Source organism: Lithobates pipiens, unplaced genomic scaffold (genome assembly GCF_037356315.1).
Source record: "Lithobates pipiens isolate NorthernLeopardFrog02 unplaced genomic scaffold, aLitPip1_a1.2 Scaffold_22, whole genome shotgun sequence".
NCBI classification, from domain to species: domain Eukaryota; kingdom Metazoa; phylum Chordata; class Amphibia; order Anura; family Ranidae; genus Lithobates; species Lithobates pipiens.
The window spans coordinates 115,809,119-115,828,362 of NW_027507784.1; the positions used below are offsets into that span (position 1 = coordinate 115,809,119).

Below are 19,244 nucleotides of genomic sequence, written 5' to 3' on the forward strand. Positions count from 1 at the left end.
TTTTATTACAAATTATGTGAGAAGACTTCAGTTCCTCTTTAACAGCATATGGCCACCTGGACAGTACAGTCCAACAACAGATCTGCATTGTAAACAGGCAGGTTGCGGCCTCCAATAATTTTTTTTTTTTCTTGTGATGATTTGCATAGAAAGTTATGTAATTCACATCTTTTTAAGCAGTCAGTATCAGTATGACAGTATTTATCACTTAATTTGCTCCTGATAGTGTTCTTACTTTTTTCTTTTGTTACAATATTATTAATCAACTTAGAATAAGTACAGTAAAATTATTTTTTGATTGAACAGAGCAGCACATAAAATCAGAACTAAAAGAATATTTAACCCAAGATCAAAACTATAATATATTGCAACTTACTGGTCCTGGTGCATTTGTTTCCATTTTTCCATTTTACAGTCTAAGCCCTTGTACACACAGTCGGACATTCTGACAACCAAATCCGTTGGATTTTGTCCAACGGATTTTGGCCGATGGATTTAGTCCGAAACTGTTGCATACACGCGGTCAGACAAAGTTGTCGGAAAATCCGATCGTTCAGAACGTGATGGCGTAATTTCGTTACGATGGGACTACGTTCAGGCTAGTAGCTAATAGCTTTGGTCTAGGAATTTGATCTGAGCATGCGTGGCACTTTGTCCAATCATAATTCTCTACACACAATCGGACAAAGTCCAATCGGATCATGTTGTCGGAAAATTTTATAGCCCAGCTGGAAAACTTGGTCCGTCGGATACTCCGACGGAAACAGTCCGATGGAGCCCACACACGGTCGGATTATCCAACAACACGGTCCTATCAGACATTGTCCATTGGAATATCCGACCGTGTGTACAAGGGCAAAGAACATTTTTGGGAAGTACAGGAAATACCTGCTGATCTTGCCAGAAATACAGTGTCCTCATCACTGTCTGTGAGCTGACCTGTTAGCATAAAACTAAATGTTAGTCTTCTTCTGTAAATCACTGACTTTGAGATCCTTGTATGTATTGGACCCTTCATGTATTGGACGCATACATGTTTGAAGTCCAGCTTAGCTGACAATGATGGCTCCTTCCATTGAAACAGTGGAGGAATTGGCATAGCCACCTATGGATAAGAAGTGTGGTTACAAGGTTACCAGATGACAATAAATAAAACACTTGAAAAAAAATAAATGCATCTAAGTACTGGTAAGCTGCAATATATTGCATTTTTTGGGGGGCTTAAATATGATGTAAAAAAAAAAAAAAACGTGTATTTTTTTTAAACCATGCAGTGCAAAAAATATGTTTTTTTTTTCCAGGATTTAATCATTATGGGGGCACCCGGATCATTCTTCTGGATGGGCTCTATCTTCGTGTACAATACTACACAGAACAAGATTTACACCTTTGACAATAAAAATAACACCGTCAAATATGGCAGCTATTTAGGTAATTCAACTCTTATTGGTATATTGTTACATAGTGGACCACTACCTCTGGAACAGAGGTTAAAGGAAAGCTCCCCAGTGGGGACATAAACACACCTAGGATTTTGGACTTTGAAGAGCAACTAGTACACCTCAATCATATAGTTAAAAAGTATTAATTTATTATGACAAATTAAAAGGATTCCAACAATGAAAAGAACACAAAATTATACAAACGATAAAATACACAGCTTCAATGTACAAACATCATATTCATTGATGCAAGATTATAGATTATTTGCTGTCTTCGCTCAAACCGACGCGTTTCAGGTCAATAGCATTTCTTCAGGGGTATTTTAAAGGAGAAGCATTGATTGAAACATTTTCACTTCAAAGAGGTTAAGGTTTTTTAAGGCCGTGTAGATATTTAAAAGAAAAGGGAATATTGCCACTGCCTGGATGGAGGAACCACTGAGGCATCAACAGCCCCTGCTCCCCAGAGAGCCCACACGACGGTCCCCACAGAGAAGTCACAGTTATCTAGACGCCAGAGGTAGAAGGATAATCTGTGTAGTTATATCATATAGAAGAACTGTTATTGCCTGCCCTCCCAGGAAAATGTGGTTATAGATGTTCATATACTATCAAAGGGGATACATACTTTGTATGTTATAAAGAGCAATCCGTCTTGCGTCCTTCTAGGCAGGCATATGCTGCCACTTACTTTGAAAATGCCAGTTGCCTAGCTGTCATAGTGATTCTCTTATTTCAATCATTTCAGATTTTTTGGCTCAAAATAAGAATGCAGATAAGGACTTTTGACTTTTCTGAAACTCCTGATTTGCATACCTGCAGTGACTTAGAAAGTAACAAACCCAGTGCTTGTGCAGAACAACCAGGAAACTAGTATTTTCAGACAGTCCTTTTCACATGATAGATTTACTTTAAACTACCATAAAATTTAGGAAGAATAATGATGTGACCCTTGTACAAACCTCATTTCTTTTGGAATTTCAATTGTAAAACAGAAATTGAGAAACTGTAAAATCATGTAACTATGGCATGAACTAGCGTTCAAAATGTTCTAAGAAAGGAGTCGTGTTTTCTTTGTCCAGCATATTAAATTCAGCAATATTAAAATCACATTTTTTTTTTTTTATTTAATTTTAAAAACAGAGCAAAGAATAGAATATTTAATCATTTACAAACAAGCTTTTTTGGAGATCACTTCCTAAGAAGTGGGTTTATCTAGAATCTAGTGTTTTAATAAACTTTACCAGGTCAGGAAATTTACTTACTAAAATATAAAGTTCACAAGTTTTGTAGCACACAATGTTGTCATGACTAAAAGAAACGTTATTATTATACAGGATTTATGTAGCGCTAACAGATTGTGCAGCGCTTAGCAAAATGAAAGCAGACATTACAGTTACTTTACAATTTGGTACAAGAGGAATCAGAGGACTCTGCTTGTTAGAGCTTACAATCCAAGAGGGAGGGTCAATTAACACAAAAGATAATAGCTGTGGGGGATGAGCTAATGGAGAAAGTAAAAAAGTGTATTAGTTAAAAGCAGGATAGGCTTCTTTAAAGAGAATGGTTTTCAGGGATTGTCTAAAGATGGATAGATTAGGGGACTGTAGGACAGATTGGGGTAGGAAGTTTCACAGGATGGGAGAAGCTCTGGAGAAATCCTGGAGGCGAGCATGGGAGGAGGTGATGAGGGAGCTAGAGAGCAGGAGGTCTTGGGAGGACTGAAGAGAGCAGCTTGGTGGGTATTTTGGGACTAGGTTAGTGTTGTAGCTGGGGGCAAAGTTATGGATGGCTTTGTAAATTATTGTTAGTACTTTAAATTGTATTCATTGGGGGAGTAGAAGCCAGTGGAGGGATTGGCAGAGAGGGGTGGAGGACACTGAATGGTTGGCAAGGTGGATGAGTCTTGCAGCAGCATTCATTATGAGCTGAAGTGGGATAGTTTATGTAAAGTTAATCCAATGGAGGGGGTTGGGGAGTTGCAGTAGTCAGGGCGAGAGATAACCAGGGAGTGAATTAGAAGCTTGGTGGTGTCATTGGTTAAAAGGGGGCGTATTCTAGAAATGTTGCAGATTCTAAGGTGTTATGATTTGGAGAGGAATTGGATGTGGACGTGAAAGGAGGGTTACCCCTAGCACCCCTGAATGTGGGTACGGACTGATAGTTGTGCCATTGATATTGACAGAGAAGTCAGGGGAAGGGGCACGTGGGGGAGGAAATATTAAGAGCTCTTAGATAGATTCAGTTTGAGGAAGTGGTGTGACATCCAGGCTGATATGTCTGTTAGTAAATCAGTGATGCGTGAGCAGACTGATGGGGCGAGCTGAGGGTTAGAGAGATAGATTTGGGTGTCATCAGCATATAAATTGTGGCAGATGCCATGGGAGATCATCAGCTGACCTGGGGAGGACATGTAGATCGAGAATAGTAGAGGTCCAAGGACAGAACCTTGGGGGACCTCAACAGTAATAGGATTTGGAGAGGAGGAAGTGGAATGTGACACTGAGATAGGTAAGATTCGAACCAACGGAGAGTGCAGCCATGGAGACCAAGAAAATTCAGTTTTTTGAGGAGGAGGGGGTGGTCAACGGTATCAAAGACAGCGGAGAGGTCAGAGAGTAAGAGTATGGAATAATGTGGATTGCTGTGGGCAAAATCCAGACTGAAGGGGCTCAAGAAGGTTATTCTCAATGAGGTGGTCACTCAGTCGGTTGTAGACTAAATATTCAAGGAGTTTGGAAGCAAAAGGGGTAAGCAGATGGGTCTTAGTTTGTTTTGGAGAAGATTGGAGAGGTTGACGATATGAGTTAAAAGGTGTAGGATAGAGCCAGAGGGTGACCAGGGGGCAGGAGGTTAGGTGGGCGTTTAGTGACTTTCTCTATAGTAACTGGGTTAAACTAGGAAAGTTTTGATTGTGCAGGAGGACAAGGAGTGTAAAGTGAGGGAGATATCTGTAGAGTGGAGATCTCAAGACGAATTGTCTCAATCTTATTTTTGAAGTGATTAGCAATCTCCTGGGCAGTGAGTAGATTAGTAGCTGGAGGTAATAAAGGACGAAGTAGAGCGTTAAAGGTAGAAAAGAGTTGACAGTGGACTGCGTGAGAGGGTGTTAATGGGAGTGATGAAGTAGGTCTGCTTGACAGTGTGGAAGCAGGAATAGTATTTTTGGAGGGCAGATTTATATTGGCTGAAATCTTTCTGTGACTTAGTCTTACACCACAGACACGCAAGAGTTTGGCTATGTTTTTTGAGGCTTCTGGCATTGTCTTTCTGCTTGGGTTTTAGCAGTCTGGGCCTGATTCTCTGTGTAGTGAGGGGGGTCAAGGCATCCAGGGTGGAAGACAGTGAACTGTTGTAGACAAAAGTGGCCAGGTTGGGGCAGGTCAAGGATGCAATTTTGTCATAGAGACAACCTGTAGCAGAAAAAAGAAAAGAAGGGTTGAGATGGCAAAGGTTTCTACAGGTAATAGTTTGGTAGTTGGAACGCAAGGAGGAAGATAAGGAGAGAGTGAAACTAATAAGGTGGTGATCAGAGAGAGGAAAAGGAATGTTAGAGAGGTTGCGCATAGTGCATAGGAAGGAGAATATGAGGTTAATTAATGCTTTAAAATGGCATTTATTACTGTAAAAATGTCACTGCTAGTGAAGGGGTTAAACACTAGGGGGCGGGGATGGGTTAAGTGTGTCCTAGGGAAGGGTTTCTAACTGTCTGGGGGATGGCCTTGTGTGACATGGACACTGATCGCTTCTCCCGATGACAGGGAGCAGACGATCAGTGTCCCGTCATTAGGCAAAACGGGGAGATGCTATTTACATCGACATCGCCCTGTTCTTGAGACACGATCGCGGGTATCCTCGCGGCGATCAAGTCCGTGGGTCCCGCGGGCATGGTCACGGAGCTTGCGGCAGGCGCACGCACACGTGCACATGGCGGGAATTTCAAAGTAATATACAGGTACGTTACTTTGCCCAGTCGTGCCATTCTGCCGACATATACATGCCGATAGCGGTCGGCAAGTGGTTAAAGTAGAACTATAGGCAAAACTTTTTTTTTTCATTTTGGATAGAATAAGGGAAGTTTATAACCCCTGTAAGGTTTATTTTTGACATCTTTGTTCCTTTAGGGAGATTTACCTTCACTTCCTGTCCCATAGCCAAACAGGAAGTGAGTGGAAATCCCTGAAAATTAAGGGAATCTCTCAGGGATCCCCAAGTCACCAGAACTAGTGTCCCTATTGAAAGATTTCCCCCTCAATTACTTTTCTGGGGACAACTCAGATTTTCGGATTATCTTTTACTTTTACTTTCAATGATAATGCTAAACAGGACTAATGGAGAGGGAAAATCTCCCTAACGGGAAAACAGACGGCAATGAAAACATGTCAGGTGTTCAGATCCATTTCCCTTCTATCCAAATCTTAAAACAGTGTCTAGCATTAGAAATAAATTAGAATTGAGAATAAGCACGACCCACATGACTTTGCTCATGGACCATTTGTACCTGCCAGTGACTGTGGCTACAGAGTCTCAGAAGCCTGTGACCTTCTAGGACCTTTTGCTCTAGATCACCAAAACTGGACAACTGAAAAACAGGACAGCATTGTCTGATCTGTTAGAATATTGATTTCTGCTGTGAGGTCAACATTTGGCACAAATGCATAGATTTATCCTATCTTATTTCACAGGTTCTGGCTGATTATGGTTTATTAGGATGGGGAACGTTTTCATGACATACATTAGGCCCTCTAAAGTGACCATGTCAGGTTTTTTATTCCCAACGGCAAGTCGCTGCAATAAATAATATGGTATACTCACCTAACCTATGACCTGTTCAGTTCTGCAGCCATCATAGGTTGAAAGCTTATGTCCTCGCTGTGACCCGCAGTTCTGTTCTCCAAACCCTACATCACAAGTCCTTACGTGACATAGGGACTGGGGGATAGAACCACTACTTGTCAGGGATTATTCCAATCCCCAAGTCACTGCTGAGACCTTAGAGAGGAGCTCCAGTCTCTGCAAAAAAAAATTTAAGTCAGCAGCTACAAATACTGTAGCTGCTGACTTTTAATATAATGTCCAGGGATCCAGCAATTTCAGCACCTAATTCTTCAATCAGCTTTGAGTGCAGATGTCGGCATCTTCACTAAGGGAAACCGGCAGTGAAGCCTGCACCTTGTGAATAGTCTGTCGTCTTCTGGGACCTGTGTGTGTCCCAGAAGGCTGCAGGGGAAAGGAGGAGGGCCAGACATACTTGTAGATTATCGCAAAATGCCAAAACCAGGTACCCACTCCCCCTTCCCCCCCAAAAAGTGGCAAATATGGCAGTGGGGGTGAGCAAGTGGAACTTCCCCTTTTGGAGCGCTTCTTTAAGTGACATAGTGGCTGGAGTATGGACACAGGCACACATATAGTGAAAAAAGGAATAGAAAATAACGGGCGCACCAGCCTTGTGCATTATCCTTAGATAAGTTTATTAAATAACAATATAAAAACTACTCACAAGCATGTGAAAGAAACCGCAATGTAAAAAGACTTTAAATTATGATGATCAGTCTGATGGCCACAGTCTCCAGATAATGAAGGAGAGGACGCAAGGACCACTGATCCGCTGGCTGACGCGTTTCAAGGGATGACATTCTTTCCCAGAACCTATTCCCCTTTTGGATGGAGCTCCGCTTTAAGTGGCATAGTGGCTGGAGTATGGACACAGGCACACACATAGTGAAAATGACACAGGCATTCCACATTGCTAGGATATTTGAATGTTAGGGTCAAGGGAAGACTGCAGTGCTGGAATGGAGGGGAGGCTAGAGACTTAGGCTGCTGAAAAGTTGAATATAAGAGCTCTTCTATTTTAGGGACTTGCTATTGGACAGGGTCACTTTTAACACCAGCTGTGCATCATTTCAAAGCCTCAACATTTCCGGAAATTGTCACTGACTATTTGCAGCATTACGTGAGCACCAAATACGTTTAAAAACCCATTACTTTTACCCACCTTGTAAAAGTTGTAAACTTCATTACTGTGCTGCACATAGCCCATAAAGCAGGGGTCTCAAACTGGCGGTCCTCCAGCTGTTGTGAAACTAGTCCCATGAGGCATTGCAAGGCTGACAGTTACAAGCATGGCTCCAACAGGCAAAAGCGTGGTGGGACTTCTGGTTTCGCAGCAGCTGGAGGGTCGCCAGTTTGAGACCCCTGCAGAAGAGAGCAGAATTTTGACAGGGACCCAACAGACCACCCAGGCTGTCTGCAGAAAACTACAAACTACAAGAGGGGGCAGACAAAATACCAGTTACCCTGATCAATCAGCAGTGAGTGGTCTTTATGCACATAGGCCCAGTTGTATGCTAGATTACTGCACAAATGTGGCGAAGTACACAAAGCCCACCAAGATTCAAAAAAGAATACATCTGCCTCTTTATTTGCTTATCCCAGAGTTCGGCCTTAAATTACAGTCATTCCCTGGAATTCATAAAGACTGGTGCAGACAGATTTTGCGAAAGTGTCTCTCATGCATTCTCAAACTGGTGAATAATGTACCAAATTCATGTACCTGTCTAGAACTTGTATTTGAATTTGACTCATGCTGCGCTACTTTTAGAATGCATGTGAGAAACTTTTTGAAAAATCTGTCTGGGCCAGTTTTTCTCTCTGTATACCAAAAGAGAGCTTGGTCATAATTAGCTCCACTTTTTTATTTGGTGCATTCATTGCGGCACAATGTAAAAGTGTCACATGTATTGTGACACAATGAAAAAGTGGTGCATTTTAGATGGATCTCAATTAGGTGCACAAGGTGCTGTCAGAACTAAACGTGTCGCAGATGAATTTGCCACGATACATTACCAAGAGGGATTAATGCTAGAAAAGCAGTGCAGCAGCTATATTGCATTCCCCCCAATGTTTTTAACATTTACCATGTCATCAGTAAAAACAGTGTAATTGCTGAGTATCAGATGCCGCTTGTCCCTCTAACTGACTCAAAAAAAAAAGCAGACAGGAAGTTTTGATGCGACTCACTCAGGCATTCTTGCATGTGCTGCTACTAAGGAAGCAAAGGATGTGGTTTCTTTTTATATACGTTAAACTTCCCATAGAACAGTTTTGTATTCAGTTTTGATATCAGCAATTTCTAATTCATATCTATGTTGTCTTTAATTATTCTTTAATTTGATCTGCCATCTGGACAGTCTTAACAATATAGGGCTTTTAAATTGAGTGTTTGTTATGCTGTGTATTGCCATCCCCTGATGCATGTAAAATGATTGTACTAGCTGTTTGTGCCAGTAAATGTGCAGTGCCAGCATCTGGTGTCAGGGGGGTAGACCTGCTGGCTGCTTTTCAGGCAATGCTGCTGGTAAGCCAAACACTTATGCTTGTTATATAAGTGTTAATAGTATTTTTATTTTATTTTTAGACATTCATCTAATACTAGAGCTACACAGGTAATTTATAGTAGGTAAATCATGCTACTGAAATTGTTAGCAATTAATGTATTGTAACAATCAACCACAAAGCTCAAGGGTCCTTACTGTGTAAACTATACAAGTGGCACACTGTAGGAATCAATCATTCATAATCACACAATGCTGCAGTTGTTTCGATTGATCGCTACTACATGCTACCACGTTATTTGTGTAGCTAACAATATAGAAAGACACTTGTTTTACCTGTTTAGCGATCAATTATTACTCTTGTAGAATTATGTGTCCTGTGAAACTGCATGTACATTCGTTCTGTGTGATTGGGAACAAAATGTAATGTTATTAGGCTATTTTCTCTCAAGGTCGAATGTTCTTTATAGCATGAATCAACAAACTACTACATTATGATATAGTTGATGATCAGCACCTTTGTATAGTGTCCATAATGAGGTTTTTTATGATTCACTCTATAAAGAACATTTGACCTGAAGAGAAAATAGCCTAGGAATATTTGATTTTAACCCCATTCACACAGAACAAATGTATATTAGTTTCCCAGTGTGCGCCGCAAATTTTTTATAAATATGCAATTTAGTGATTAATTACCAACAGTTTTAGTAGCTTGAAGAATCCTCCTTCTACTAGGCTGCAGTCACATGACACAGCTCTTCACCTCTTTTTTTGCACTTGGCAATCCTCAGTGATGCAGTGCAGTGGTGGCCCGTCCATAAAGGGCGCACGGGTGCCACCCCCCCATCCATACGTCCGGCCCCCTGATTTACGTATCAGGGCGCCGGACAATGGATTCCAATGGGGGGGGTGTTTTTTTAAGCACCTGATTAGAGCCAGAGGCTTTATTAGGCTTTTAAAAAGGTTGTGTGACACTAGAGAATGAATATTCAATACTTTCACACTAAATATCCTCCCCGCCAATCAGGAAGTGGGTCTGCAGCCCCTTTCCCGATTGGTCAAAATGTCAGGCGATCCTATGGGACGCCTATTGCAAGGAGGAGCCGGACGCCGGGGGTGTTTGTTTGCCCCCCCCCCCCCAAAAAAAACACCAGCCACCACTGATGCAGGGAGTGTCAATGACATCAGCGATGTTCTCTGCATTATTGTATTGTGAGTACAGAGTGGTGTGCTGATGCCCCCCAGGAATTTCAAAATTCAATAGTTAATGTTGATATGGCATATAATTAGATGTTACCACCTTTGTTGAGTAGTTTTTGATATGCTGTCTTTAATATTATGCTTACTACAGTATCGTACTATGGCACTGCCATCCGGTAACTATTTTACTGATAAAAAACTAATCTACCAACATTCATTTTGTTAGGTTACGCAGTTGGAGCTGGGCATTTTCTAGCACCTAGCAGCAATGACATTATAGCAGGGGCTCCACAACAAGAACAGATTGGTAAGGTAAGAAAATGTATATCATTTTGCTGTACCTATAAATCTACACATCTTTTTTCAGAATCTAAGGTCAAATAGTACCACAATTTTAAATGAGCCAACATACATACTTTAAGGAGATTTTTTCTGAGCGCAACTGAGAAGGTTTTCATTCTTAAAATGCTATTTGCCTGACTGTAATGCTGAGCCTCTTGCTTTAGGACTTTGAGTCACTAGCCTGGAATAATTATGCAGATCAGACCTTTACTCTGACTTTCTCAATAAATGTGTGTGCTCGGGCTCGGCGACTCAAAATATTGAAGCCACAATGTCAACATAATAGCGTGGCAACTGACATTTTCATAGTGACCACAGACAAAACAGCAGGGCCAGCATTTGGGGTGGGCAAACTGGGCAATTGCCCAAAATCATTCTTTAGGGCCCCAGGGGCTCCCCCCTACTGCCCCACCCAGTTCCTCCACCCCAAACTCGCTCATCCGTGTCTTTATGGACCTTGCTTTGTGCACTGGTCCAAATCATTTGGTGGAGGGGGGATTATGGTGTGGGGTTGTTTTTCAGGGGTTGAGCTTGGCCCCTTAGTTCCAGTGAAAGAAACTCTTAAGGTATCAGCATACCAAAACATTTTGGACAATTTCATGCTAACAACTTTGTGGGAACAGTTTGAGGATGGCTCCTTCCTGTTCCAACATGACTGTACACCAGTACACAAAGCAGGGAGCAGGTTCCATAAAGACATGGCTGAGCAAGTTTGGGGTGGAGGAACTTGATTGACCTTCACCTCAACCAGATAGAACACCTTTGGGATAAATTAGAATGGAGACTGCGAGCCAGGCCTTCTCGTCCAACATCAATGCCTGACCTCACAAATGTGCTTTTGGAAGAATGGTCAAACATTCCCATAGACACACCCCTAAACCATGTGGAAAGTGTTCCTAGAAGAGTTGAAGCTGTTATAGCTGCAAAGGGTGGGACAACTCAATATTGAACCCCATGGACTAAGACTGGGATGCCTTTAAAGTTCATGTATGTGTAAAGGCAGGCGTGCCAATACTCTTGACAATATAGTGCATATTATTGTGTTTCAATGCTCTTTATATTGAATGGCGTCCCAAAGCACTAGAGCAATGTAGATATAATACACATGTTAAAGTGCACCGCAATGCATGGCTACACACTATGTCAGAAAAAAAAGCTGCATATCCGCTTTTGATACCTTCATGTACACTTAGCACAACGCACATTAACACTTGATGGAATGCAGATTAGAACAAATAGATTATTGCAATCTACAAGAACAGCAAAGTGTAAATAGGTGAACTTTTATGTAAAAAATAAATATGTTCCCCCTAACTCTCCACTTAAAAGATTTATATTTCAATCTTTTTATTCAATTTTAACCACTTCTACACTCAGGAACGTCCTTCAGAAGTAGCAGGATCGCGCGCGCGTGCCCGCGCAGCGGCGCGATCCCGATGTGCTCGTGTCACCTGGACGCGGCACATCTCAGATCGGCAGGAGGGCTCTGTGATTGGCCCTCCTGATCACATGACGGCCATGTCCAATCACGGCCGTCATGTGATGTAAACAAACAGCCGGTTGCTAGGCAATCGGCTCTCCTCTCCTCACACGGAAGTCATCGCTGAGGAGAGGAGAGCAGAACGCTGCAGCTGGCTGATGATCAGTGAGTATGAGCTGTTTTTTACAGCTTTTTACTCACTGATCATCAGTCTAGTGTCAACACACAACACACAACACAGTGTAAACACAGTCCCCACATATGTCCCCAAAACACACATGTCCCCAAAACATACATGTCCCCAAATAATAAAAACACATGTCCCTAATAATAAAAACATGTCCCCCACATATGTCCCACTAAAATCACATGGCCCAACGATTATCTGCACACATATGTACGTGATCACCTGCACACATATGTACATGATCATTTGCGTACATATGTCCGTGATCACACAAACCAATTATTATACACTTAACGGAATTTTTTTTACCAAAAACATGTAGCAGAATACATTTTGGCTTAAATTTATGACAAAATTCGATTTTATTGGATTTCTTTTAAAATATTAAAAAGAAAATATTGCTTTTTTTCCAAATTTCTGCTTTTTTGCGCTTATATCGCAAAAAATTTAAAACAGAGTCGTGAATAAATAACACCAAAATAAAGCTCTATTTGTGCGAACAAAATGATAACAATTTCATTTGGGTACAGTGTAGCATGACCGCGCAATTGTCACTGAAAGCGCTAGAGCGATGAAAGCTGAAAATTGGGCTGGGAAGGAAGGGGGCGAAAGTGCCCAGTATTGTAGTGGTTAAGAAAGAAAATTCTCCCATTTGGAGGAAGATTACAATCTTACAGGCACCTTTGGTAAATGGATATTATTAATACAACCCTAAAAGAATCAAACTCTTATTTATTTATTAAAGGTACTTATATACAGCGGGTAAAATAAGTATGGGACATGTCACTATTTTTCTAGGTAAATATATTTCTAAAGGTGCTATTGACATTAAATTTTCACCACATGTCAGTACCAACCCATACATACAAAGAAACCAAAACAAATAAGTCCAGAAATTAAGTTATGTGTAATAAAATACAATGACTCAGGGAAAAGGTATTGAACACGTAAAGAAAAGGAGGTGCAAAAAGCCAAGACACTAGCTGAAATCTATCAGTGATTAGAATGCAATCCTGCCCCTTGTCAGTGCAAATTAATATCTGTTGCTTCAGTCTCAACTGATGGTCAATAAAAAGGTGTCTCATTACCAAGGTGTCACACAAGAAACATCTCATGATGGATAAAAGCAAAGAGCTCTCTCAAGACCTTTGCAACCTTATTTTTGCAAAACATACTGATGGCATACAGAAGGATTTCTAAACTTCTGAATGTTCCAGTGAGCACTGTTGGGGCCATAATCTCAAAATGGAGAGAACATAATTTCACTAAAAACAGGCCACGACCAGGTGCGCCTCACAAGATTTCTGACAGAGGAGTGAAAGGAATTATCAGAAGAGTTGTCCAAGAATCAAGGACCACTAGTGGAGAGCTTCAGAAAGACCTGGAATTAGCAGGTACAATTGTTTCAAAGAAAACAATAAGTAATGCACTCAACCACGAATGCCTGCATGCTTGCTCACCATGCAACACTCCATTGCTGAAAAAAAGCACGTTGAAGCTCAATTGAAGTTTGCTGAACAACATTTAGATAAGTCTGTGAAATACTGGGAGAACATAGTCTGGTCATATGAGACCAAATTTGAACTCTTTGGATGCCATAATACACACCATGTTTGGAGGTCAACGGCACTGCAAATCACACCAAAAACACCATACCAACAGTGAAGTTTGGAGGTGGGAACATCAGGGTGTGGGTCTGTTTTTCAGCCCACAGTAATAGCAAATTTCATATCATTGAAGAAAGGATAAATGAAAAAATGGACCAAGACATTCTTGATAAAAATCTGCTGCCCTCTACCAAGATGATGAAGATGAAATGAGGGTGGACATTTCAACAAGGCAATGATCCCAAACATAAAGCCAAGAAAACTATTGGTTTCAAAGAAAGAAAATAAAGCTGCTAGAATGGCCCAGACAATCCCCTGACTTGAATCCAACAGAAAATCTATGGAAAGAACTAAAGATCATGGTTCATAGAAGAGGCCCATGGAACCTTCAGGATTTGAAGACTGTGTGAAAGAATGGGCCAAAATCACACCTGAGCTATGCACGCAACTAGTTTCCCCATACAGGAGGCTTCTTGAAGCTGTCATTACCAATAAAGTATTTTGTACCAAGTATTAAATAAATTTCAGTTAGCCTGTTCAATACTTTTTGGGAGGAAACTGGAGAACCTAGAACCCATGCAGGCACAGGGAAAACATGCAAACTCCAGGTAGGTAGTACCATGGTTGGGATTTGAACTGATGACCCTAGTTCTACCAGGCAGTAGTGCTAACGGCTTAGCCACTGTGCTGGGAGCTTTTCTGCTGCTCACACTGTTGAATGCCAACATGTTCCCCTGAAGCCTGCTGAAACACCAGTACAACTAGAAATTGTAATATCCTATCTATTATGTCTTCTGTGGTGCTTAGAGGTTTCTCCCAATGAACCCCATGTCACTGCAGGACACAGTAGTTGACATAGGGGTCACCAGGGGACAAAGCTGATGGGTGCTCTCAAAAGTGTAATTTTTATAAACAGATTTACGTTTTTTAAATTTTTTTTGCAGGAAAGGGAAAAGCTTTGTGGACGTTACTTTTTTAACTGGGATGGTTGCTTTCAAATGTTTTTAGCTACAAAGTAATTGAGTGCCAGTTTTGTACAATACAGTTACACAGCTGCTTATAGCACTCTGTGCCTTTCTTGTAAAGACATTCAGAAATTAACTTTAATAGTTGTGGCTGTAAAGGAAATGTTACCCACAGGATAAGGGCATTAGGTCAAACCACTAAACTGTGTACCATCTAAAGGGGTTTCTAATCAAGGTGAAACGGTTAAGTGTGGTAATTTTTAAATAATTAAACCAGAAGCAAAACTCATTAGAGCAATGTAAATGCTAAGAAAACTGAAACTCAAGACAGTTGAGGAGTAAACTTTCATTATCTTATACATTCTCAAAATGTGTCATGCTACTTTACCCTAATGCAAAGATTAGTGAGATGTACGATCCTCTGCTGCTGTTAGGCCTCATGCACACAAGACATTTATTTAACTCTCCTAGAGGCCAGCAGAAAAAATGCCCAATACTTCCGTAAAATTGTCTAAAACTTTTATAAGCTTTTAGGAGCTTTTACAGGCATCCAGCTTTTGGGCGTTAATTTAATTGGCCAGAATAAGTAATTTATTCTGGCCATTGAAAGGAGTAATGCCGCATACACACGACCTGACTTTTTGAGGGACTAGGTCCGATGGTCTTTCCGACGGACTTTGGGCGGAGTTCCGACAGACTTTCCGAATGAACGGACTTGGCCACACACAATCACACCAAAGTCTGACGGATTCGAACGTGATGACGTACAACCGAACTAGAATAAGGAAGTTCATAGCCAGTAGCCAATAGCTGCCCTAGCGTCGTTTTTTGTCCGTCGGACCAGCATACACACGAACGGATTTCTTGGTCCGGCGGAGTTCCGGTGGGATAATTTAAAACATGTTCTATTTCTAAAGTCTGCCGGATTTTTGGCAAACAAAGATCCGATGGAGCCCACACATGATCTAATTGTCCGACGGACTCGTTCCGTCTGACCTTTGCTGTCAAAAAGTTCCGGTCGTGTGTACGCGGCATTACTGCTCAGATGCTAGCTTTTATAAGCATTTAGCAGCTTTAAGCATTGTTTAGCAGCGTCAAGCATATTTTCTGCCCCAAAAGTCTGCTGCTTCTGGACGCACTGGCAGTGGTTTTTTTTTTCCTGCCTCTTAAAACGGCTGCCACTAAACACTGCTAAAAGCTTATGTCAAGCTTATGTGTTATACCAAGATAGTAAACGTTTAGGAAATGATCCATATAAATGACTGGGCATTGACTGCGCAGGCATGGGCAGCATGAAGAAAATACAGGACTGTAGGATGTAGATATCGCAGCGCGTCCTGACCACTTTGTCTAAGCCTACAATGGCCGCTTTAGGAGGCTTACATTGTTCTCTGTAGTCCCTGTCTGAGATTCCCCACAGTATAGTGTAGATAAACTATTATATTTTCACCTAAACTGTCACTCTCATTAGTGATGTAGCATGAAAAATCTACTCTGGCATGGTAAAAATAGTTGCCATGTAGTCGTGAAGCCTAACATAGATGTAGCTGGAAGTGTGATTGTTGAGAAAACCTCTCAAGAAACCACTGAAAATAGCAGTATTTTGAATTCTGATAATTGCCATCAAAATATCATTGCTGCAAGCCTACATACAATCCAGACACTTTGTTACACTTGAAGAAGCTTATGCTGTTTGGTTGATGGCCACCAGTACTGTCCTGGTGGCTATTGAAGAAGAACTATCATTTAATTTTTTTCTTGGACAGTTCTGCCCATCATGGGACAAAGTACATGTAGTTACATAGTTACATAGAAGGTGAGGTTGAAAAAACACACAAGTCCATCAAGTCCAATCTATGTGTGTGATTATATGCCAGTATTACATTGTATATCCCTGTATGTTGCGGTTGTTCAGGTGCTTATCTAATAGTTATCTAACTATCAATGCCCCCCGCTGAGACCACCACCCATGGAAGGGAATTCCACATCCTTGCCACTCTTAGGGCCGGTTCACACTGCGGGCGATGCGAGGCTACACGACTTGCCTCGCCGCGATCTGACAAGTCGCCCCCGTTCTGTACAATGGAACCGTTCTGAGAGGAGCGACTCGAGTCGCTCCGACTCAGAAAAAAGGTTCCTGTACTACTTTTGGGTGACCTCGGGGCGACTTGCATTGACTTCTATACAGAAGTCATTTGCAAATCGCCGCTGAGGTCGTGGCAGGTCGCGGCGAGGCAAGTCGGTGTCGCCTCGCATCGCCCGCAGTGTGAACCGGCCCTTACAGTAAAGAACCCTCTATGTAGTTTAAAGTTAAACCTCTTTTCTTCTAATTTTAATGAGTGCCCATGAGTCTTGTTAAACTCCCTTTTGCGAAAAAGTTTTATCCCTATTGTGGGGTCAACCAGTATGGTATTTGTATATTGAAATCATATGCCCTCTCAAGCATCTCTTCTCCAGAGAGAATAAGTTCAGTGCTCTCAACCTTTCCTCATAACTAATACCCTCCAGACCCTTTATTAGCTTTGGTGCCCTTCTTTGTACTCGCTTCATTTCCAGTACATCCTTCCTGGGGACTGGTGCCCAGAACTGGACAGCATATTCCAGGTGCGGCTGGACCAGAGTCTTGTAGAGTGGGAGAATTTTCGTTTTATCTCTGGAGTTGATCCCCTTTTTAATGCATGCCAATATTCTGTTTGCTTTGTTAGCAGCACTTGCCATTGCATGCCATTTCTGAGCCTATCATCTACTAGGACCCCCAGGTCCTTTTTCATCCTAGATTCCCCCAGAGGTTCCCCCCCCAGTGTATAGATTGCATTCATATTTTTGCCACCCAAATGCATTATTTTACATTTCTACATTAAACCTCATTTGCCATTAAATTGTTTTGCTTGTTAAATTGTTAACTTTTTGCAAAATTTCCACATCCTGCGGAGAAGTTATTGGCCTGCTTAGCTTGGTATCGTCCGCAAATATAGAGATTAATCTGTTTACCCCATCCTCCAGGTCGTTTATGAACAAATTAAATAGGATTGGTCCCAGCACAGAACCTTGGGGGACCCCACTACCCACCCCTGACCATTCTGAGTACTCCCCATTTATCACACCCTCTGAACTCTCCCTTGTAGCCAGTTTTCAAACCATGTACTCACCTTATGCTATAGTCCATGCCAACGCACCTTATTTTGTACAGTAAACGTTTATGGGGACCTGTGTCAAATGCTTTTGCAAAATCCAGATACACCACATCTATGGGCCTTCCTTTATCTAGATGGCAACTCACCTCCTCATAGAAGGTTAATATATTGGTTTGGCAAGAACGATTCTTCATGAATCCATGCTGATTACTGCTAATGATATCGTTCTCATTACTAAAATCTTGTATATAGTCCCTTATCACCCCCTCCAAGAGTTTACATAATATTGATGTTAGGCTAACTGGTCTGTAATTCCCAGGGATGTATTTGGGGCCCTTTTTAAATATTGGTGCTACATTGGCTTTTCTCCAATCAGCTGGTACCAATCCAGTCAGTAGACTGTCAGTAAAGATTAGGAACAATGGTCTGGTAATTACTTGACTGAGTTCCCTAAGTACCCTCGGGTGCAAGCCATCTGGTCCCGGTGATTTATTAATGTTAAGTTTCCCAAGTCTATTTTAATTCTGTCCTCTGTTAACCATGGAGGTGCTTCCTGTGATGTGTCATGAGGATAAACACGGCAGTTTTGGTTACTGAAGTCCCATGATTCCCTCATGAAGACGTAGTAGGTTTTCCCATGCTGCTAGGTGGTTCCTAAGTTTAGTGATTAGGTCCAACCTGTACCCCCCTTTTCTCCAACCCCCCACCCCCCGCAGCAATCTGATAACAGGCTATGCTTGAGTAGGGGGCATGTTTAAGGGGCAGGCTGTGACTAGGAGGGGTGTGCCAGAGGCAGGCTGTGATTGGGAGGGGGGATGCGGTGGCTGAGCAAACTACCCAATACAGGCATCTTCTATGCTTTGTGTGGTCAGTTTAGAACAAGGAAGAAAGGTGACTGGCAGGATCAATCAGGTATTTCAGATGGACGAAGTACATGAAAATGATAGAGGATTTAAAAAATGTGTACAGTTATTTAGAGTAACATATACTTTAATTCTTATTTTCTTCCATCATCGCAGATAACTCGAAGGGTGGAGGTGTAAATTAAATTAGAAGAGGCACAAAGTGATCTGTTCATATATCTTAGCCGTATTGGTGATGCAACATATTTACTTCTGTTTCTGTCTTGATAATGCTTTGTCAAAAGCATTGCACAATTTCCATTAATAAACCAGAGACAAACAATAATCCTTACACTTAAATGTGCTAAATTATATTTATTGGCTTTGTGTTTCCCAGGTCTTTGTCTTTGCAATGGAGGGAAAGGTGCTGATTCTGCAGTTTGAAGCTGAAGGTAAACAGGTGTGTGTTTTTGTTTTTTTAACCGATTTGTTACCTCTGTGGTCATGTGAGCTGGTTGTGTTTCTTCCAGTTCCTTCTTTTGCTACTTATTTAAGTTTTTCTAACAAACCACAGTTAAAGAAAAACATCAGTCTTTTAACTTAACTGGGTATTAGAAATGTATTCTTACAATTTCTCTTAAAGGATGAATCCACTCAATTTGTTTATCCATGTACAATTCCTGATTGTATTTGCTTGCTATGAGTTTC

At 41.4% G+C, this 19,244-nt stretch overlaps 1 protein-coding gene across 1 annotated transcript in view; it reads left to right on the forward strand.

Annotated features, from left to right (window-relative positions):
* ITGA4 (integrin subunit alpha 4) overlaps positions 1-19,244 on the forward strand; it is a 222,425-nt gene that overhangs the window by 78,333 nt on the left and 124,848 nt on the right. Inside the window, exons 6-8 of the mRNA XM_077448120.1 lie at positions 1,302-1,431; positions 10,206-10,291; positions 18,934-18,996. Of these exons, the coding sequence (XP_077304246.1) occupies positions 1,302-1,431; positions 10,206-10,291; positions 18,934-18,996 (279 nt within the window). The remainder of the gene's footprint in view (positions 1-1,301; positions 1,432-10,205; positions 10,292-18,933; positions 18,997-19,244) is intronic.